At 39.4% G+C, this 23,014-nt stretch overlaps 1 protein-coding gene across 8 annotated transcripts in view; it reads right to left on the bottom strand.

Moving 5' to 3' along the window:
• The window catches only part of strbp (spermatid perinuclear RNA binding protein), a 90,475-nt gene that overhangs the window by 31,822 nt on the left and 35,639 nt on the right, over positions 1-23,014 (bottom strand). For 6 of the 8 annotated variants that reach the window (XM_007566517.2, XM_007566524.2, XM_007566509.2 and 3 more), the window contains 4 exons: positions 15,743-15,915; positions 6,302-6,567; positions 4,949-5,120; positions 2,859-3,141 (listed from right to left, as the gene is read on the bottom strand). In XM_007566517.2, coding sequence (XP_007566579.1) covers positions 2,859-3,141; positions 4,949-5,120; positions 6,302-6,567; positions 15,743-15,745 — 724 coding nt within the window. In that variant the 5' untranslated portion in view covers positions 15,746-15,915. The remainder of the gene's footprint in view (positions 1-2,858; positions 3,142-4,948; positions 5,121-6,301; positions 6,568-15,742; positions 15,916-23,014) is intronic. The other 2 variants (XM_007566533.2, XM_007566547.2) reach the window with 1 other exon arrangement.

Here is a 23,014-nt window from a genome sequence, read left to right as displayed (position 1 = left end):
AATCTTTCTGCTGAAGCTTGTCCTCCCACAATTCTTGCAAACTCTCTGTTGGCTGCTACCTCTTTTATCATTATCACCCACAGTGTTTCTGAAGCTCTCAGTCTCATTAAAAAACAAACAAAAAAAATCCTTCCCTTCCCTGTCGCGTCTCAGCTAATTCTCTGTCCCTCCTGCCTCTGTGGCCGTGCTGAGCAACTGATCACCAAGACTGCACGAAAACATGTAAGTGTGCACACAGGAGTTATTTTCAACCAAATATTAATGAACAACGCAGCTACAAAAGGTGCATGTCAATAAATTTGACTGCTGAAATGTTCATTTCCTCCAGTAATTCCATTCAAAAAAGTTGAACTGATGTAAAAGCCTTTCCAAAAGTGTTCATTTCCGTTAATTGTGATGCTTAAGTTTGACAATAAATGGAAAAGCCAATAAGACAAAGATTTTTAGAGCATAAATTTCAACCTACTGTGAGCAGAAACTGTTGCTTGGGGATCTTTTTGGATGAATTGTTGCTTCAATGTGGCATGGCACCGAGGCGATCAGCCGGCGGCCTTTAGGTCGCCAGCATTGTTGGATCTGATGTCTGATCTTCCTCTTGACAACACTTCAGAGATTCTCTGTGGGGTTTGGATCAGGCTAACTTGCTGGCCAATAAAGCACAGTGATATCGTGGTCAATGAGCTAGGTATTGCTACTTCTAGAGGTGAGCAGGTGTTTAAGTCCTGCTGGAAAATTAAATCAGCATCTTCAATGGCTTGTCAGCAGACGAGAGCATGGATCGGCCTACAGTCTTCTGGCAGACGGATGTACGAGCTTGAGTAGACCAACAGCAGCAGATGACATGGCACTCACAATCATCACAGGCTGTGGAAACTTGGCACTGGACGTCAAGCAACAAGGATTCTCTGACTGATTTTCAAATAAAATGCAAAATGTATTTTCATCTAAAAAATAAAAGACTAAACCTCAGCCGTGCTCTTTTTCTCCTTAGCCCATGTAAGACGCTTCTGATGATACCTCTGGTTTCTTCCACTTAATTTTCCCTCAGTATGCTTGGACACAGTTAGTTACTTCAGCAATGACCTCTTATGGCTTACTCTCTAGTTGAAGTCAGCAGGTGATGACGTAGTTGTATTATTATCTCATTTGTTTGGTTGAACGTGATGTGATTTTCTGAAAATCCGATTTTAGGGTTTATACCAGCTATAAGCTGTCATAATCAGAAGTAACAGTATCTCTGTGTAATGTATACATTTCACTTTTTGAAAACATTTTTACCACCTAAGATGCACCTTCATTACTTAAAATCTAAATCTAAAGTTAGGTAATAGAAGTGCATCAGCCTGATATATTAAATTAAGTATATATTGTTACATCTATACATCATGAAAACAGCGTGAAAATAACATCTGCACTTGACAGTTATAGTTTCACTTGTGCTTAATGTGATCATCATCCCTGAATATGTGTCTTTTTTTATATATATATCTCGCACCATGAACACAACTTAATAATGGGGGGAAATATTAGGCCCAGTCATCTTAAAATATGCTCTTTATAAATCTAAGAGATTAGATCCAGTAAGACGGGCATGTTTATTTATCAGCTGAAAAATATGGCCGTGTGTTTGTGTGTGTGTGTTGGGGGGGATGTGAGCCGTTCTCTCCGTCTCGTTGAGGCCTGGGAATGATGTACAACTAACCTTCGCGCCATCTCTCATCCCTCTGTGAGAGCCGAATGTCTCGTTGGACAGGAGCCACGCGATGGATGGGCGAGCTTGATGCCACTGCTTCTCAGTTATTGATTTCACTGGCCTGCTGGCCTTGCTTTCCCCAGCTAACCAAGACTAATTATAACCAGCCTCTGCTTGCCATGAAAGCAGGTTGTTGGAGCACCAAACACGAGATGAGTCCTCAGCGAGATAGCACAGGCATGCCTTCTGAACTTCAATTCAACCTTAATTTGTTTTTAATATATATATATATATATATTTTTTTTTTAAAGGTTGGAGTGTATCTCCCTCAGGACTCCGGTGCTGGTTTATTTCTTTCTCCACTCTTGAAGTTTTGCTTTAAAACTCAGTCAACAGCTACATTTTATCTGAACACCCTGCAGTATGGTCAGACTCGCTTGGAAAAGCAGGTCTAAGGTCGGCACACAAGACGACTGGGCCGACACTAAACTGACAGAGCGCTGGGGTCACGTTTTCACCAGGATACTCTTCACTTGACAGAAGACAGTTGGAGAGGTCTGAAACTAGACCTTGCAACATCTCAGTGTTTTCTGAAGTTGTGAGCAAATTAATATGATTAATATGCTGACATTTATTTTGCACACCTATTGACCTTGCAAAATAACAAGAAAGGAAGTGGTAGGCTTGTGTAAACAACTCCCAAAACACTTAGGGATGTTTTTTTTTTCATCTAAAGCGTGCTTGTCTTATTATAACAGCTTAGATTGGCAGTTTTATGTTTTCAACCATGCAATTTGTATCTGGTTTCTCACATTTTTTGTGTCAAGTTCTTGTGTGTGACACTATTGTTTAAATTAATCAAAACAATAATGATATATTTTTTTATCTTAATAAATTAATAACTTAAAACGTCTGTGTTCAGATTTAAGTAATCACTACAAAGATGTGTTTTTCAATAATGATTTTTACTCAACTCACTCCTGCCTGTTCCTGTCTTGTCTTGTGTCATCATCAGTTAATGAGTTCAAAACTCTTGTTTAAGAACAAAAACAATTAGGTTTCACAAGACGCACATTTAGCACAGAAAAAAAAAAATTGTGTGAGTACGGGAGGTCAACCTTAGAAAATAATAAAAACAAATACCTTCCCAATTCAGGGTTCGTACCTTCACCATCTTCCTGTTCCTGCTCCTCCTCTACAACCTCTGCCTCCGCTTCTGCTTCTGCCTGCTCCGCCACCTCTTCTCCGTCCTCCCCGTTCTCCGGCTCCTCTTCCTCCCCTTCGCCTTCCTCCTCTTCTTCCTCCTCCTCCTCGAGATCGTCATCTTCCCTCATGGCGGGTGAGGTGAGGGTGATCTTCAGCTTAAGCTTCGGATCCGCTGTAGTTTGTACCAGGATGGCCGCCTCAGGCAGAGAGCTTGAGACCTCGTACTTCTCCTCTGTCAGCTTCTGCCGTGGGTTAGTGGACAAAAACAAATGGTTGAGGGCCGAGGGCACGAGATGAATAAAAGCTGACGCAAAATGTATCCGAGTCAGCAGACTCGGATACAAAACCAAAAGTATAACAGGAAAGAAACTTGTCCAACTTTGTCACACATTTGTAACCACAAACATCAGTGCTTTTCATTTGCCCACCATTGCCCAGACCAGCATAAAGTAGTGCATTATCTGGAAGCGTCTTTGACCTTGTAGAGGAAAAGCATCGACAATGAATGATGCCATCACCGCACCACGTTTCATAAATGTACAGTGAAATGCACTGTTAGTTTTCCTACATGCTTGTTTTGCTAAAAAGTTGTTTGGGCTCATGAGGCTGTTTGTTTATAGTTCCTGAAAAAAAAAAAAAAACTGCTAAGATTAAAACACAGCAGGTGGAGTCTGTTTACCAATTAGAGAACTTTGGAAAGAAACTGTACTAGATTTTATTCAGAGTGGGAAAAGTAAAGAGTATCACTTTCTTTTCACATACAGTTATGCAGTACTGCTATGTGTTGTTCTGTCAGATGTGGTGTCCAGCAGGTTTAGCCCTCGAGGATTAACGTTCTGCATGCTTCTTACAGATTTCAATGATCCAACTCAGCTGATCTGAACACTTTAATAAGGCCTGGTACTGAACCAGGAGAGTAGAGCCAGGAACAAATCCAAAACATAAAGGACTTGAGGGCTAACTTTCATACACTGCTGCTACATTACATAAAATTACAACAGACATTTGTGATTGTGATGTCACATGTTTGTAATACTTTAAATATCAGGTGCAAAATCACCAGAAACATCAGTGATACCAAAGGGATTAGTTAGGTTCTTGTTTACATTGTGGCGTTAAAGCAAACTTGCAGTTTTCATTGTAAATCTTTCTGTGCGTAAAACAAGTGTTTCTTTCTGAGTGCTACAGCCACTGTCAAAGTGAGCAATGACTCACAAGTGGCCATGTGGCTCTGAGGAGAAAATCAAAATCTCAGATATGAGACTTCTTGCTTGTTTCCACACACCCACAGGAGAGAAAAATGTGACTAGTCCCACTCTCAGGAGATAATAGTGAACCTAGCAGGAAGAGTTTATTGGCCCTGTTCAAAATGAAGAGTTTCCCCCATATGCCTTATAGACAAATGCTAATAAATGACATCACCTACTTGCAAACAGAAGCTAAGTTTAATCGGACAAGAATAATTAAGTTAAAGCACTGTTTGAATTGTGGATAATTTGTGAGTTTTTTCTATTCCATTTGTAAAAGAAGACGTTCTTTGAGAAGACATAAAGCATTTAAAACAAAATAAAATAAGAGTTTTGCTGTGCTTGTTTGTTGTGTCCCTGTGTGAGTTAATCCCTGGATAATTGTCAGGAGCTTCACTTCAGAGCCATGACTTGTTAATGAGGAAATGTGACACATGGACATGACACCTCTCAACTTCACACTTGACGATATTGCTGCGTCGTGCCTACTTATGCTCACACCAACACCCACAGAGCTTTTCTGCTCACAGCACAGCGAACGCTGGCAAACAGAGACAGAAAAGTACAAAAATAAATAAATAAATCTGGAAGCCTGTTCAGCTTGCTTAAATTCTTCCAGTAAGAAATGCTTTACAAAAACCTTAACTGTCTTTTCTTCACATTCAAAAGGAGAATTAAATTCAATTCTAGTGTGTGCATGTCGAAGGAAAATTTTGGACCTGCTGCGGGAAAGAAAATACCAGTGACAGCAGTACTGGTATGCGTACTTGTGTGTATGAAAGGGTCAGAGTGCGTCTCTAACCTGAATCTGTGTGGGTAAATTGTGACAGACAGTGTCCAGCAGTGTCTGTGTGGGTTTGTCTCTGCACATCAGCACCAGTTCCAGGTCCATGTCGCCTTTGATCAGGAGTCCTTTGGCCACCAGACCGACCCTCATCACTCCACAGAGCGTGCCACCACCGCCAGACTCTCTGCTTCACAAATAAACGTAAAAAAGGTCATCTACTGCAAGTCGGAACGCGACATAATCTTCAATTAGAGTAGCATAAATAGGAATTTCTTTAATAAAAATCAAAGCTTTGCCTCAGGTTGTAACTGTTCATTAGAGGTGTGCCGATCGATCGGCTACCGATCATAATCGGCCGATTTCCGTGAAAAAGTGTATGATCGGTGATCGCCGATCACGGTCTCGTGTTGCCGATCACATAAACCGATTACCTGCTTCTCATTTCACAGCCTGTCTGTGAAGCTGGTCTCCTCTTTACTTCACACTGCGCAAACGCGCAGCAACAAATCCTATAACGCACTGAGTGAATGGGGAAGTTTGCGTGTTGCGGCGGAAAATTGAAGCACGTCAAAATGCATCAACACAACAAATCTAATATGGCATAAAAACAATGTCATACTTGACGGAGTTCGGCTACATCGAGGCTCACTGCAGTAAAAAAGACATATGGAGGATCAGATAGCAGGTAAAGCAGCGCACAGCCCTCATGGGTGATCGGAATCGGCAGGAAAAAACCTGATCAGCACATCTCTACTGTTCATCATATAAAATAAATATTCTGCAGAAAGTTATTATTTTTTTGCTGTCTGACAATGAAAAACCGTACTCTTTGTAAACAGCTTTGATCAAAAAACGTGTCGAACCTTGCTTGCTTGACAGAATAATCAGCTTACAGGCAGCATAATTAAATTATTAAAATACTGCTTTGCAGTTAATATGACAAAATAAGATCAGACAGAGCAATTCAGCACTGTAATGAGAACTAGCGAACCATTTCTACAAAAAAAAAAAAAAAAAGATTCATGAAGATATTCAACCATGAAGACTCTGCCTGGCAAGACACTGAAAAGCTGTAGAGTTATCTCCCTCTGCTGAAACACAGAGACCAGGAGCACTTAAAGAAAGTTTCTTAAAACATGAATGTATGGGGGGCACTGATGATGTTGCAGGTGGCACATCAAAATCAAAAGTCATGAAAGAATATTAGTGATTTTGCAATAAGGGCATACCGTAACAGGGAGCATCTAGAGATGAAAATGTTAGTTAGCATCTTTTTTTTTTTTTTACATTACCGACATAAACAGTTTCTGTGGCTAAAAAATAATAACCATAAACCTTAGTTGTATAATAGGTGTATTTTCCGTTCACCTGTATCCCTCATTGGATTCCTCGGCTTCTTCCCTGGGCTCCTCACCAGGATCGTCCTCCTCTGTGCTGTCTGCTGGTTGGCTGTCGAAGTTGCTGTCGGGGGCGTCGCCGCTGCTCTGATCCAGCCAATCGGCGACCTGCTTGAGCGCACACTCGACGGTGGACACCAGCGTCTGAACGGCTTCCAGCTCCTGCGAGGAGGGGTAGATGGTGGAGTGCTTCGCCATGACATGGCGGTCATCGTTGCTGAAGGAACGGAAGGACCTCTGAAAATGAGGACAGACAACTTCCTTAGCCACTCAGAGAGGATGAAAAAATAGAAAGAAAACTAAATTAAATGAAAACCTGCTTGAGGACACTTTTTTCTTTCATTATAAAGAAAACAGCTAAGTTGGGCTGCAACTAATTATTGTTTTATTAACAGATTATTCTATCGATGATTCTGATAGTTCAACCAGTTGAAAAAATTGAAACAACTTGAACTTTTTTTAATACAATATTATAAACACATTAAACAATGTGAATTAAATTATTTTGCTGCAATATAGCATTACCTTAGTGATTTTGAACCAAGTGAAGCTAAAGCTACACATCAGATGAGTTGACAGACAAAGATGTTTTCATCTTAAATGCAAAATGCAGATATGTTTTGTACAGTTTTGACTTAATTACTGCTCTGAAAATGTTGTTTTTTCAGAAATTCATCTTTGAGTTTGTTAAACGATTAATCGATTACTAAATTAATTGGCGATTATTTCAATAATTGATTCACTGCGATTAATCCAACTGATCCGATTAATTGTTTCAGCCTTACGGCTAAGGATGAAAACTGCAGGAGCATTTCTTGTTGCTGACACAGCATACAGTGCAACTTTTTTTATGAATAGGAAGCCTGTGAGAGCTCACCAACCCAGAGACATACTGTAAGCACAAACAGCCATCAGAAATCAATCCTACCACGGTATTCATACCCTGTCCGCCCTTTCCTAATTCAATCAGACATTTTGGCCTTGGGAATTCATGTCAGCTCCTCAGTCTTTCTGATTTGCTCCTTCCTACTCTTCAGGAAGTATATGAAAGGCAAGCACTGAAGGAGGACACCAGGTGCGAAACATCAAATGAGGGTTTCTCAGGGGAGAGTTAATGACAGAAAAAAGAGGGAGCTTGCCACGGGAGCAGAAGAGGAGGAGAGCGGATAACACCAGGAACGGGAAATGGGAACAGTACAGAGTCTTTATAAGACACATAGGAACAAAAGTGGTTGTGAAGTAGGAGGCACAAAGATGAAAGGGAAAGTAAAGAGATGAATAAAGTAGAGCAGCAGGTGCAACGGTGTATTTAGTTTTTTTTTGCATATTGCAGTAAATGGCATCCAGACAGAGCTCTGGATCTACATGTGGATTTACATAAAAACACCGTGGTGAACGTTGGCCTGTTTTCATCCCTTCTGCCTTCACATCTCAAAGCTTGGCGCCATGGAGAAAATATCTTTAATAAAAACACTAGTGATGAGTCCACTGATCCACTGCCAGTGAGCTGATACATTAAAGACACAGTTATACCCTGACAGATTTCGATGTCAAATCTTTTTATATTAACCAAAAGGTTGATTTCTTACAGCAAATAAGACAAGCATCTCGTAAAAAACGATGTAGAACGAGACTCAATTTAAAAACAAAAAGTTTTCAGTCACATTTTATTGTAAATGAAATGTCAAATATTATTCAAACCTTCCTCAATACTTAACTACAAAATCTTTATTGGCTTTAGAGCAAGCAAATTATTCCTATAGTTGCTGTGCAGCTTTATCCATGTTTTCACTGGTATTTGGAAGATTTATGTTTGGCTCCAAGTCCATAAGGGTGGATGACCTCTTCACCTTTATCCTTACAGAAAGAGACTGATCATTTGCAACTGGATAATAGTAACTATTAAATAATTGAATTAAAACCTATTTTGTTAAGGCTTGCAATTCCAGCACATTTCATGTGCAACATAAAAAACATTTCAGGCTACAAATGTGCTTCATTTAACCCGACAAAAGCAGATTTTTAAATCTGCTCATACGAAAAAGACAACATTCAGTGGATACAAAACTACTCTGGTTTATTGCCAGAATCAGTCTCGCAGGTGATCGTTCACAACTTTTATCTTTCACAATAGAATTTTAGTGCTTTCAGAAACTCGTACCGGTAAAATCAATATACATTTTCTGGTGAACTCAAATTTTATTCGTTTGGTTTTCGCTGAATACACAACAAAACATGTAAGGAGCTGCAAAATGTATAATCCATGAACCAATAAGTATTGTTCTTTCTGTTTTGATTCTCTTTGTCTTTGTTTTCAGAAATACGGCAGTCGTCTAAAATCCTAATTTTCAGAGAGATGAATTTTCTTTTTAAACAGTAGACAATGCCAAATATTCCTGCTAAGTGTGAGGTGCTCAGTTAAGTGTGAGGACGGCGCTCCTACCAAGCTGCAGAGTAGACCTGCTTATCTCAAAGCCCCACATTTCCCTTTATTCTCTCCAACACACACATGAACTCAAAGAGACCGACACATCAGCGCTCATAAGCAACACACACACACACACACAAAGAGGAGAGATGACCTTTTCAAAGTGCTGGAGCCTGAGGGCTATTATCAATCTACTTAAAATCCAAGGACCACCTTTGTGCGCACACACACGCACGCACACGCACACACACACACACACACTCAACAGTGAATTCTCAAAGATGAACAAAAAGCCTTCTTTATAAATCCTAAAACTAAAGCGTCACCCTGAGATCTACATTCCTAAATGGCGGCAGCTCCTCTGGACTTAATAATCATGTCTACATACCCACAACATGAGAAAATGCGCACACAGAAAAAACACACACACACACACACATACACACAGGCAGGCACACTCCACACCGATCCTAATTGAAACGGTGACACTCTCTTTCACTGAAGTGACTGAGATAAAGCCATTAGCAGCGTGGAGAACAAGCGCAGCACAATAATTGCAGCCTCACAGCCTGTGTGGTTCGGGACGTAGAGTGTTGTTGGAAACATTTGAGGGAGTTCGAACAAAGGATCACTTCAGATTCTTCGAAACTATGCAGCCAATAACAGGAGAGACATGAGGTGAATTAAGATAGCATTAAGATATGCCGATGTTAAAATATACGACATGGTTTTAAGTAGTGTCCTGCTTAATCATCTTTGGTGGAGCAACTTTTTTTAAATGAAAAAATAAGTAAAGAAATATCAAAACGCTTCTCATGCAATGACGCGTACATGAACTTGATTTTACAATGACACTTCTCAGGAGTAACGCATCAATCTGAGGGCTCATCCAACATTTTCTTCCCACACTGGGTTTATCTTGTACTTGTGTGTCTTCTCAAAGCTGTGTTTAACAGAGCGGTCGTAGCAGATTTTATGAGCTGTGGCTAATGGGAGCTTCTGCAACCATAAACCAAGCTGAGAGGAGGGAGGGTGCCAGCAAATCTATGTATGTAAAGCTGCGTTCCTTGACTGCGGAGGGGGCCGTTGTTGGCCAGCTGTTGTGATGACCACGTAAATCAACACCGTTAAGTGGGACTCGCTGACAAGAATCGACCCTGCGAGCCAGCGTGTGTAGAGATAACACTGCTGACATGAGGACGAGGGAGCGTAGATGTGATGGGCCTTGAAACAGAGACTCAGAGGTAATTCTAGGGACTCGTGGTTATGTTGTTTCTCGGCTGACAGTCTCTGAAAGACAGAAGTTACCTGTGCAGCATATCCTCTTACAAGCGGGTGAATGAAAGGAAACAAATCAGGCATGAAAGATAAATCAGAGGTTATGATCCAGTCTGCCTGTGACAACCTCAAGAGTTGGAATGAAATTGCATTCAATTGAGCACTTTAACCTGAAGCTGAACAGAGGACGTAACAATTGACTTCAGGTACAGCCATAGTTAACCGAGCAGTGTTTATGATGATCTTTGAGCCTGTTTGACTGAACAAGCTTGGATGCAGCAATGCTGTTGCACACAAAAAAACAACAACTAAGAAGTCAGAATTTACAATTTATGACTTCCTGGCTTTATTCTTTCTTCACCAACCACAGTTGCACCACTTTAAAAATAATTTTCTTCTACACGCAGCCTCGTTCGAACCCTCAAAGAACCCCAAATGGTCATTTTTGGCTAAATTGTTGCATCTAAATGAGATGATGTAAAATAAAGTGTGAACGTTATTTTAAATCATCTCATTTAAATGGGTGAGCATCATTTACTTTGTGGTAAACAATCCAAATTAAATGCACTAAAACTCAAATACTCGCATCCAAATCTGTGTTTTTGACGTGTTCTTGTTGTTAAATCATTATTTGAAAACTGCATATTATAATGTATTTGATGATAAGAAATGTCTAAGTGTTAAAAAAAGCATGAAAAAAAAACCCAGAAATCTATAAAGAGGGGAATATTATTTTTACACACACTGTACACCTTCACATGTCACTGGTGCTTTTAGACCACACACTTGCCAATTACACTCCATTTCATGCTCCACTGGAACCTACCAGCTGGCAGGACCGTGTTACATAACCACATTACACAGCATTTACAACTTACAGTGTGCACTAATGTGCAAACACTCTAATGCAAGACAGAACACAGAATATCACGGCAAAAATCTGACAAAGATTCAATACACGCAAACCATACAGGACCGTTACAGAGGGATATAGATATTTAAAAAAAACATGATATGATCAGTCACCGTCATCACTTCTGTCCATAAGCTCCACATCTGTCCTCAACGCCCTGCAGTAAAAGCACATCAGTTCAAGGTGCTGTGCTCAGTCACACATGCTGTCAGGAGCAGCTACTTCACAACTAAATGGGGCAGAATCCACAAATTTCCGTTCCTCTGCTGCCTGTCCCCTCCAAACTCCTCCTGTCTCTACAGCCATCTGCTATAAATTACATGACCTAAGGCCAAGGACAAAGCTTACTAGAGCAATATCAGCTGTGATAGAAAGTATAGTCCTAATTCAGGTGGTCGTGTGAGCTGCCCTGAACACCTGTAACTTTTTAATCAGAACCTATGAACATTTTTGTGCACATGTGCGTGTTTGTGTTTAGGAAGTGGAGATGATAAAAGCCTCTTAAATGTGTTAAAAGCACAAAAAGAAATAGAAGAAGATGAACGCAGAAAAGTGCCAAAACTGCAGAGGTAGATAAATAACTTTTATTATTTTTGGGAAGCTGAAGTAAAAAAAAAAAAAAAGGTTTGTTCAAAAGCTGACAGCACGAGCCTTCACAGTGAAAATAATATCCAGAAAAACAGACATCACCACCTATAAATACCACGCAAAAAAAACATTTCAGAAGTGCTGTTTGGGGAAGATGTCACACCTATTTAGAACAAAAGGCAACCATGCCATGTGAAAGAAAAAGAAACTTAAAAAAAAACATCTCAAAATAGTCCTTGAGAGACGGAACAAGTAAGACAGAAGGGAAAAAAGCAACAACTCAGTGCCTTCTCTGCAATATCCAGCAGCCTCAGGGGGATTGCATTAAAAATTCATCCTGTGATTTATCTGCACTCTGCTTGGCAGGGTGGCCTCGCCACACTCCTCCATCCTGCTTTGTGCACTCTCACTAGCTGTCTCTCAAATTACCAGACATGCAGAACGTCACATACGCAAGATAGCAGGGTACACATGCATCGAAATAAATAAACGAAACCCCCCCCCCCACGCATGGATTGGTCGAAATATCAGAAATACCATTAGTACCAGGTCTATCACATGAACTGAAAGCATGGGGGGGAAATGAGCTACAGCAAAGCCACACACTGGAACAGTTATGCTGTGTGCCATCAGTATTCATAGACTGTATTGTTTAGACAAGAATGATGTTCATAGAAATTCTGCTAGAATAAGTCAAGCCCATAAACCAGCCTCCAAAACATCAACCCACTGCCTAATTTCTACTAAAAGACTCAGATGTTTGTGTGTGTGTGTGTGTGTGTGTGTGTGTAGGTGTGTGTGTGGGTGTGTGTGCTTCTGCACTTTGCTCCTGGTAATGCAGAACCATGGTTTATAGGCTCTATAACACTTTATGACCTAGTTGCTAAAAGAAGCATCATTTTTCCCAATCATGTACAGGACTGAGAGGTGAAATATGAATTTTATTTAAATACACAAACTTTTAAATGAAATATATATAGTTAACTTGCTGAGGAACATAAAATGGACATAAACAATAGCGACACAGAAAAACACAAATACACTACAGTGACAAATTTCATTTTATAAAAGTTAACTTAGGATTTATAGATCTAAACCCCCCAAAAGTGTAAAGATTTAAAACATTCCAGACTTACTTAAAGGCAAAATGTTATAAAACTAACAAAAGTTACTCTGCTTCCTGAATTGAAGTAAACTGCTGAAAGCAGCGTACTAACAGTCAATGCTGGTCAATACTTATTTGGAGTGGGACAATAACAATAAAACAACACAATAAAAATACAACAATTCCATGGTTTAACACTGCGATGCATTACATGGTCTATTTGGCTTTAATACAGCAGAAAGGAAGCATTAGTTCAGCTTCTGTTAAAAGAACATAAAATATTTTTAGTTACATCACGGCTAACAACTAAACGCTATTATTTAAATTTTGTTTAGAGTTGCGGAATATATCAAATCAATCACATCCTCTGCTGTGATGAAATATTATATTTTGAGTGTTTTGCATGCAAATTCTGCACGTCCAAATTTAATTTTGGCAACCTGATGATGGAAAATTTCAACTGGTTTGAAACTGTTTTACTAAAATTTAATTTATCTTTGGAAGAAACCGAGCATTTCAGACTTGAACTGGATATTAATTTAACATCATACTCGATAAGTCATTTCTATACAATTCACAACAATTCATAACATGCCTGATGTGCTTTTACTCAGCTGCATTGAGACATGAGACTTTGGTTTAAAGAAACGTCTGGAGAAACTGGAGGTGGTTTACTAAACGGTTTCTCCTTAACTCAGTGCAGCAGTGAGTTGAGATCTGAAAAAGTTTGGGAACTGCAAACCAGAAGCCATTAGGCTTTCAAAGAGGGTGTATTGTAAATACAAAACTTAGAAATGAAAAATTAATGGCTAATTCCGACTTTGTGATCCATTATTAGTACACTAAGCATTCATTTTATGTTTCTTTTTTCAAGGCTGGCTTTTTTTTTTTTTTTTTTAAAACTGGTGCTGAATAGAAAAGCGAAATGGAAAGCAGAGAGACCATCTAATTTAGCTTGTTGTTTTCCCTTCCATTCAACACAAAAAAGAAAGTTGGAGGTGCTTTGGTGGCACAGGAACCAAACCTACAATCATCTGCTGAAAGGCAACTGGGCTAACAACTGCACCGATCTGCAGCCAATTGGTGTCTCACGTGAAATTCAAAATCCCATTTGGGATAATTCTCTAGAGTCTCACCCAGAAATTGAGGCTGACACCAATAATGTGACCACATGGTCAAACAATCAGACAGAAAGAACAGTTTACCACTTACAAACAAACTGTAGGCAGGTGTAGTTATTGAACTTGTACAGAAACATCAATGAAAACAGTTGTTTGCTGTGTTGTTTGGCTTGCATTTTGACGCCGCTGCCAAGGTCAGCAATTGCTGCATTGCCCTAAGTCAGGAGTAATCACAGTACTGAGTTTGCAGCGTGGGGCATACACTGGTCTCATTACCCTTGGTTATTTATGAGCTCAGCTATGTTTTCCCTTTGTGCAACGTCCAACCTCAGCACCACCAGTAACGTCTTGTTTTCTTTCCAAAGTGCATTTTTCTCCTCTCCTCCCCGTTTTTCTTCATTCCTCTGCCTCCCAAACAAACGACTCTTCCCACTTATTCACTTTTTGTACCAATTTCTCCTCCTCCCTTTTCTTGTTCTAGTTTTTAATAATTCATCTTCTGCTCACCCCTCCACCCCCAATGGGAGAGGAACTTCCACTGTCACAAGCCAAGACCATTAATCAATCCTCCGTCCCGCACACATTTTACCTCAACCTCTCTGCTCCTAACGCTCCTTCTCCACTCCTCCCCTCCACTTTTGCACATCCCCTTTTGCTTTCAACATTCCTTTTTACCGTTATTTTCATATTATTCTATCATTTATGTTTTATGGTCTTATTTGCTTCCTCTTGTCATTTTCTCTTCCCTCAGCTCTCTTTGATCCTCTGAGCCGTCCTCTCCACCCAGAGCCGAAGTTCCTTTGAACGGTATCTCTGTGCTTCTGCACCAGCCATCTTACACCTTTTCTAACATAATTAAAATTTCTGTTGTTACATTTCTTTGCTCTTTCTAAACCTGCAAAAATATGCAGACAAAAGAGCTACTATTAAACAATAATATTTATTCACTAAATGTCAGGAGCATATTAGCAAGACAGAGCACATTAATTAAATCTAGAAGTATTAATTATGCAGTGATACTAACGTGAAAGAGAAAATCCAAAAGGTCACGAGAAAACGGCTTGGCTCTATGAAAAACAGCCATACGTGAAGAATCTTCAGCACTACTTGCACCCCAATGCTAATGAGATATTATTTAATAAATGCATGACAAATGCATTTTTCAACTTGGAGAAAGTTAGACAACTTTCATATCAGCAGTCTTCTCCATAACTGTTCTTGGTAGATTTATTATTTTTTTGACACGTTCATGTAAATGATTTAAATGGAAAAGGCTTATTTTATATTTTTGCTGAATCCTAGCTACATATTTCCCGGTAATGTTTCACAAAGTTGGAGCGTACAGCTAGAGGAATCTTTGACAAATCTACTTTGCGCAATTTCCTGGGTCCACTTTTGTACACTGGATTTAGGTCAGGGTGCCAGAGGCTGCTGTGGAAGAGTATTAGTTTTGTATTAGGTTAACCATTTCTGAGTTGGTCAGACAATATGTTTGAGCTCATTATGGTGCCAGAGATGCTACAATTGTTCCCCAATTAAAGGTTGAATCTCCTACATTTTTTATTGTAATATCCTGCTACTACTGTTAAAAAACATTTATAAGAAGTGCTATTATTTTGAAGGATGCTGTAAATTGTTTCATTTTCTGCCTCTTTTTACCTTCGCCTCATCTATTTTGCTGCATTCCTTCATTTTCTAAATGCTCATAACTCATTCTCTTTTCTTATTGTAGAGCCTCTCAACATCTACTCTATTCTCACTGATGTATGAGCTCTCCTCCCCTATCTGCCCTGAACAAGCCTTTATCACACATCTATTTCTCAGCCAGGACTTACATTATCTGTTAACGATGTGTATAACAACTTATCAGATCGAACTCGCGGCCTCCATTCGAGAGAAGTGATTTCTCCGCTGTGGATAATCCACACCCTGCCCCCACGCAGAAATCCCCAGCACCTACAAAACAATCAGTGCATTACCATGCCTGCAGGAGGAGTGGTCACTTGTTTCCTTCCTGCTGACGCCCACTTCTGGAGTTGGCGGGCGTGTGGTGGGGTGCAGAAGCAAGGTTACTCGTCAGGATGTTGATGGTGAGACGTTTCTGCTCCTCATGTGCTCGTCTCTCACTCTGGCCTCTCTAGAACGATGGTTTCTAAAGAATGAACAGCAGAAAGAGAGAATAAGAAAGGTCTGATCAGTACTACGACTACTTACTAAACACTACATAGCGAGGTTATTTAATGTGCCACATATAAACAAGTTATTCAAATTCCTTGAAGTTGTTCACATTTTAACACATTACAACCACAGACTGAATGGAAAAGGACACATGGTTTTCAAAAATGTTTTGTCAACAAAAGTCTAAAAATTGTGGATACTTTCTCAATGCTTTGTGGAAAACAACTTTAATTACAATTGCAACTAAGGGTGCTTTCACACTGCAGCCTGAAGTGACCCAATTCTGATTTTTTTTTTTGACGTAATGTGACCTGTATCCGATTTTTTCATGACAGTCTGAACAGAACAGGTCGGATTCTTTTCGAATGCGACCCATATCCGATATGTATTCGATTCAAATGCGACTCGCAAACACTGAGCACTTCTTCTTTTTATGGCGGTTGGCAGAACACTGAGAACGCTGTCTTTCACTTGGGGCCATCAGAGTAAAAGCAGGTTAAAAATAAATGCATGCAACACTTTATTTGAAAAAACAAAAAAAAAACAAAAACAAAACAAAACAAAAAACCTTGTGTTAATCTAAATTCCAATAACCCACATTGAACTTTGTGGTTCATAATGTGAGAAAAATATGGACAAATTCAACATATAAACTTTTCCAAGGTGTGTAAAAGTACAATGGATACATGAAACAGAGCAGGAACTGACAGACTAACGGGTACGTTCACGAGCAGATAGATGTAGACACACATAGGGCAAATACATGCAAAGAGCCTCACAGGCCCTTATTCATAATTCATGGGTTGGCAACGTTCTGTTGGAGGGGGATGTTAAACAAACACGTGCTTGTTTTCATTCACTGGCTTACACTCTTGAGTCCAACAAACCCTCCCTATAGGTCAATAATACAGCTGCAAAATGAACAGAAATGTAATTTATGATTCCTTTTCACGTTTGTAGAAGGTATGTTGAAACTACTTTATGTTTGTGGTCACTGATTTTCTTTTTATGTCCAGTTAGGGCTACAAAAGAAACCATTAATGCACATCTATCACTTTTATATTGGAAATTCAACAAATGGCATTCACTGAGCCTAATTTTATAATAATATTAAAAAATATATATTGTTTTTGGAGCTGTTTGTTTATCAAGTTCAAAGAGTAGTATAGTATAAAGAACAAAAAAAAGCTACATAATGGTGAAAGCAGGAATAAAAATACTCTAACATTGCTTTCAAAGACCACAGAGTTGAACTCAACCTTCAATTTTTGTTCACAAAGAAATTATCTTTTCAATTTTTTTTTGAGTTTCCTCATGAACAATGAATTACTAGGAAATATTTATTTCATTGATTGAAACATTCATATAATTGTCTTTCCAACAAGAGCTCCACTTGGTGACACAAAAAGCCTGAGACGAAAGGAAAACGAAATTAAAATGGTGAAAAGCTCAGGCAAAGCAGAGGAGCAGACAGAACTGTAAACGATCACGGACCGCCGCGACCGGGACAGAAAGAACAGGAAAAGCAAGAGGAGCGCTAAACAATCAGACAAGTACAAAGTGGGGGACGGAGTGGAATCGGATAAGCAACAACACAGATATTGAGCTAACCCCTCAGGCAAACAGACTCGAGCAGAAGCTGCTCCTCATTTTCTCCCCAGCTCTCCGCCTTTAAGCTGCTGGCCTTGGGCCGGCCACAATGACAATTACCTCCTCAACACACCTGGCAGTGGCAGAGCCCGTGTCCCAGCACTCGCGTTGTGCCAGTTACCTCAGAGCCAGCGCTTATTGCTGGAGGCGGGTAAGCTCTCCTCCAACATGACTTGGCCACTTTAAGACTGCGTGCACATGATTATAGTGGCGAGCCCAGAAACACAAGTGCTCTGCCAAGAGGCAAAATAGCAGTGTGAAAGCTCCCCCCCCCATTTGATTTTCATTATCAGAACAATTCAGTGATAAACAGCAATTTCATCTCGCAGTCTGACTGCATTTCTTCTCCTTTTTCTGAAATTAGAGCCATGTGTACGAGAAGGATAAATACCTCGCATTTTTGATTGCAAAAAAATAAAAAATAAAAAATATTACACAATGTGGGGACCAAATGTTTATTAAATCAAACCCTGAATGAAGCTCTCTCGTGGATAAACAGCATGTGGCCTACAGTCTGCAGATCATCTTCATCACCCCCTTGGGAAATTACCGAGACCGGCTTTTCAAATCCGTGGTTTCATGCTGGCTGTGCAAACTTTACATCCTGTTTGTTAAACACATCCTGTGGCGATTTCGTCTAACTCGGACTAAAGCTGATCAATAATTATATTGTTTCCACACAATGCCATAGTGCTCCCTTTTCCTATTCCGCTTTCGTTCCCACCGTGCTGGCTGGTCATTAAAGTGTGATTGTGAGCTATTCTCCTGAGAAGTGGAGGAGAAAAGAGAGGGGAAAAAAACCTGGCTGAAAACCTGCCTCATTAACACCAGAGATAGTTTGTGGGAATTGGCATGAACACACACATCCAGGCATGCACGGAGAAACCAAAACCACACATTAACTCCATGACATCCCCCGATTATCGCATCGATTTCCACAGCAGCGTCACGAATGAAGAAAACCGCACACCTGTGCTGTGTCCTTCATTACCAGGTCGGGCAGGAGAAAGGGAAAATTTTGAAAGGGGAAATAAAGGAAGTAAGAATGACAGAAAGAGCTGGAGAATTTGCTGAGGAAGCTGCGGGCAGCAATTTACACCTTTCTTATCTGATAACCGTCAGACAAGACGAACAGAGGTGGAGACGGAGTGGCAGAAGACAGAAGAAGCAAAGATACTGTGCTAATTAGAGTTAGCAGAGCTCAGGTTCATGATGTATTCCCTTTTAAAGTTATGGTTTATGCCAAGTAATGCAACCAAAGGATGTTTTTTTTTGTAAACAGAAAATCTGGCTTCTTCTTTAAGTTGTTGTCATCTTCAATGCACACAGTGAGGTTATAAATGTAGGTCCATAATGTTACTGCATATATTCCTCTTTTTATTTTTGTTACTGTTGCCATTTATTCTTTGTCTTAAGTAATTTTGGGTGTACTTCAGTGAAACAGATCTACAGAAAGGGTTAACGTTGCAGAGACATGAGTACATAAATAATAATGAAGGTGAAGGGAAGTCTGTATGTTTTTATTTTTCATTTGTAAATTTCTCTCATGCATATATTTGTAAGAACTTTACATGTTATGAGGCTTCAAAACAAGGAAGAAACTCGATTTTTTCCACCTTTGCAGACTGGCTATTTTCTCAAGCTGCCACTTTTAAAACGGACGGGAACAGGGAATGAAAATGTTTTAAGCAAAGATTCTCTAGTTTATTATTATTTTTTATATATATATCCTTCATTACAAAATGTTAGCAATCTCTTGGAAATGTCACAAAGTAAAAGTACATTTCTTCAAGGAACACACACATGATTATGTGTACAGGTAATTACACAAATGGCAATAATTACTAATTGTGCCAAATGAAGAAGCTAAAAAACAGTTTAAAATGCCTAAACTCAAATCACTGATTAATAATGACAGAATGGCTGCCTAAGGTTCATGTATATTGAAAAAATGGCTGACCTAACAATTTCTTGCACAATAGCAAGTCATAGGTTTTCTTTAAAATTTTGAGTGGTGGAAAATGCATGTTGTTTATTTTAAATAGAATAGAGTTAAAGCTGTAAATGTAAAATGACTCTTTAGGGCTTAATCTACATTCTGTAACAGAAATCAGACCAAATAAAGTATCTAATTTGGTGCAAATTTAGTTGTTCAATTCTCTAATATACCTTAAAAAGCAAAATATGCATTTCCCAATGATTTTGTTTCATTTAATTGATAAGCTGGGAAACTGTCCAGGGTGTATTTTGACCCCTGAAGATTGGCACCGGTCCCCTGCAGCCCTGCATGTACAGGCTGGTATAAACAATGCATGGATTGATGAAATGTTGAGTATCTCTAACTGAGACATCACTGGTTTTGATCAAATACATTTTTATTTGAGATTGTTTTACCTTCTAAGTGCTTAAATGCATTGGCTCCTGTAAATGAACTGGGCAGTATATTAAGATATTTTATTGCTTTCACGTGTGTTTGCCTTCCAGCGTTATCTGTGAAAGCATCCGTAAAACGTCCGCAGTAATTAAAAATACCACACAGACACCAGAACACACAAATCTCTTCATTCTAGTTAGCGAGCTCAGATCAGCAGAATGGATGCAGAATCACGTCTCAGATGCCTCTGTTGTGACAAAGTGTGGCCTGCTTTAACAGGTGCTGGCCAACAGACGTCTGTTTGCTCGGTCCATCGGCGGAGAGAAGCCGAGACAAATGAAGAGGAAAGTGGTCAAAAGACAGACAGCCGCTTACAGGAAGATAACACAGTGAGAGCAGGGGAGGCAAAACCCAACATGATCAAGTCTCATTAAGGACAGCTGGAGAGAACCTCCTGCATTTTAAAATGCAGACAAACCATGGGAGTTTCCACTGCTGTTCTCGATTGTTTAAAAATCGATCTGCTAATTTTAGACGATAACGGAGAAGATTCTGCACAAACTCTTTGATTTATTTTCCTTCTATGTCAGTTTCCAATCCTGTTTCCCATCCGTCGATCAAATCAAAAATAAATAGCTTTTTAAGTGCCTTACTTCTAGAATTTATTCATATTTCTATCCCAGGAGAAACCTGCCAATATTCATAGTCATGAAGGTAAACGATGGTAGAGTTTTTCCACAGATGTGCCAGGAGTGAAAAAGTAAGTATAATGTCACATTTTGACTAAGCTATGCTAAAAATTCAAAGTTTTACTTTAGAATGCACAGCTTTTCTTCTTGTTCAACCAAAGGTTCAGCATCCAAATGTCCGAACTGATAAGTAGTACCACAACGAGTAATTTAAGCCTTAGGCTAAAGGGAGATTCCCTTCGCATAATGACTTATTTCCTTTCTAGAGCACACACGATTTCTTGTCTGATAAAAACGTCCATTATCTCTAAATAAAGTATATCATTATACTTCCTTCCTTTACTGATAAGAAAAGACCAGAAGAAAAAGCTTGGTGTGAAACAACATCGTAGAAATGTAGCTAAACCTTTACGCAGATTTGACCTTTATAAATCGAATTTACACACAAGAACAGCAAAAACCTCACAGGTGTTTGCGCTCGTACTTTTGTCACATGTACTGTGCATAACAGACATGATATTTAGGGAGCAACTTGCTGTGGATATTATCTGCATTATGTCTCATTAATGCAGGACTATGCAGCAGGCTCGGCGTGGCCTGGAATGATATCAGGACAAAGGATATACGGGATATCACTGGCATGTCCTGCGCTCACAGCAAAGACATTTCCTGTCATTTCTAAGCTTAATTTCACTGGAAAACAGAGGAAGTATGCATTCACTAAGTGGAATTTACACCAATTTGTAGCATCTTTCACCGCTACCATCTCCCCACAATCAAATATTAAACGCAATTACCGAGTAGGCCAACTGCCAAGTGCAGCATTCAATCACCGCCAGGAATTAGAGTAATAAAATACAACACAACAATTTCCAGTAATGTTTCTCAAAGCGCTGCTGAAGTTTAATTCCAACAGGTTTAGTAAAAATTACTTGACGATGTGAACAACATTTATGCTCTTGCAGAATTGATTTTAAAGATCTGCTTGCACATTTAATTGGAGCGAAGTGATATGTTAGTGTGAGGGTGGCACTTTCCTTCCATCCTCACTTATTTGTCCATTCAACATTTATCATAAAAATAACCAAGTTTGCTTATTTCTTGGTATTTTATGCTGATAAATGTGGCAAGGCTTTAATGCAATACGCAACCAAAAAATATTCATATTAGACCACAAGTGACTAACTCTATTGTATTTATTTTATTGTTTTGCTCATGTTAGCTTGATGGATGAAACTTGGACAAAACTCAATGTTTTATCAGGAGTCAAATGGTCAAACTGGTTTCGTAAAGGACAATAAACAATTTTTTCCAAATACATTTTACTGCTGGCTCAGACTCATCAGTCTAGCTGTGTTTCTGATCCACATGAATCCTCTAGGATTCTGAGATACTTTAACTCCTCTAACTCTACGTTTTTTTATTTAATCAACAGAGAAAGTATTCCTCAACTGGTGCTTCTGATTGCTCACACTGAGCTAGGTTCTGCTACAGGTTTCTTGCTGTTATAAAACATGTTTTGCTTCCCACTGTTACCACATGCATGCGTAGCATGAGACATTGCTACAAAGTTAACGACTTGATGCAATCAACTTCTAGCAGTCTGCAACTGTTCATTCATGATCATCAACCCAAGTATTAGTGGGAATGTATGAACATATATCCCACAAATGTGTAAATTTCCGAATCCAAACTCAATTCTGCTCGTCATAATATCACTGCAGTTATTTGTGTTCACACTGAAAATAGAAAAATATGTATTCCTTTCATGCATGTGATCAGTGCGTGTAAGCATTTGACTGGAACTGGATGTTTCTTTGGTTTTTAAGCTTGATTTTACTGAAACTGTATATTGTACATTGACCAGATCCAGGCGCAGGCCAGGAGAGGTCAGAGAACAGAGTATTGATGAGAAGGCAGAGAAAACGCTGATGTTGCTTCTGGGAGGGAAAATAGATAACACTAACAGGGCAGTGTAACACCGCATGATCAATTATTTAAATGGACAGAGCACTATCTATCTATCTATCTATCTATCTATCTATCTATCTATCTATCTATCTGGCAGTATTTAGTCCTCCATCCACATCATATTACTCATTTCAGCAGTGTGAGTACTGTCCTGCGTCAGTGTGGGGAATAAATAGACTATCACTATGCCAGAGCTGAAGCATGCTACAACTGTGTGTGCGCTGGTAGGATCCTGCTGTGCTGATTTCAGCAGGAACAGATGGTCCTGTCAGGGCTGTGCAGCAGCTCTACAACGTATAGTGAATACATTGTGTGTGTGTTTGTTCACTGTGAAGACCGTCTCCTTTGTTCTTCAGCAAACATATATTCCCACAGTGATTCTTGAGAGT

The sequence above is a fragment of the Poecilia formosa genome, unplaced genomic scaffold (assembly GCF_000485575.1).
Source record: "Poecilia formosa unplaced genomic scaffold, Poecilia_formosa-5.1.2 Scaffold6, whole genome shotgun sequence".
In the NCBI taxonomy this organism is placed as follows: domain Eukaryota; kingdom Metazoa; phylum Chordata; class Actinopteri; order Cyprinodontiformes; family Poeciliidae; genus Poecilia; species Poecilia formosa.
The sequence above is the reverse complement of the archived record's forward strand: the minus strand, read 5'-3'. Positions and strand labels throughout refer to the sequence as shown.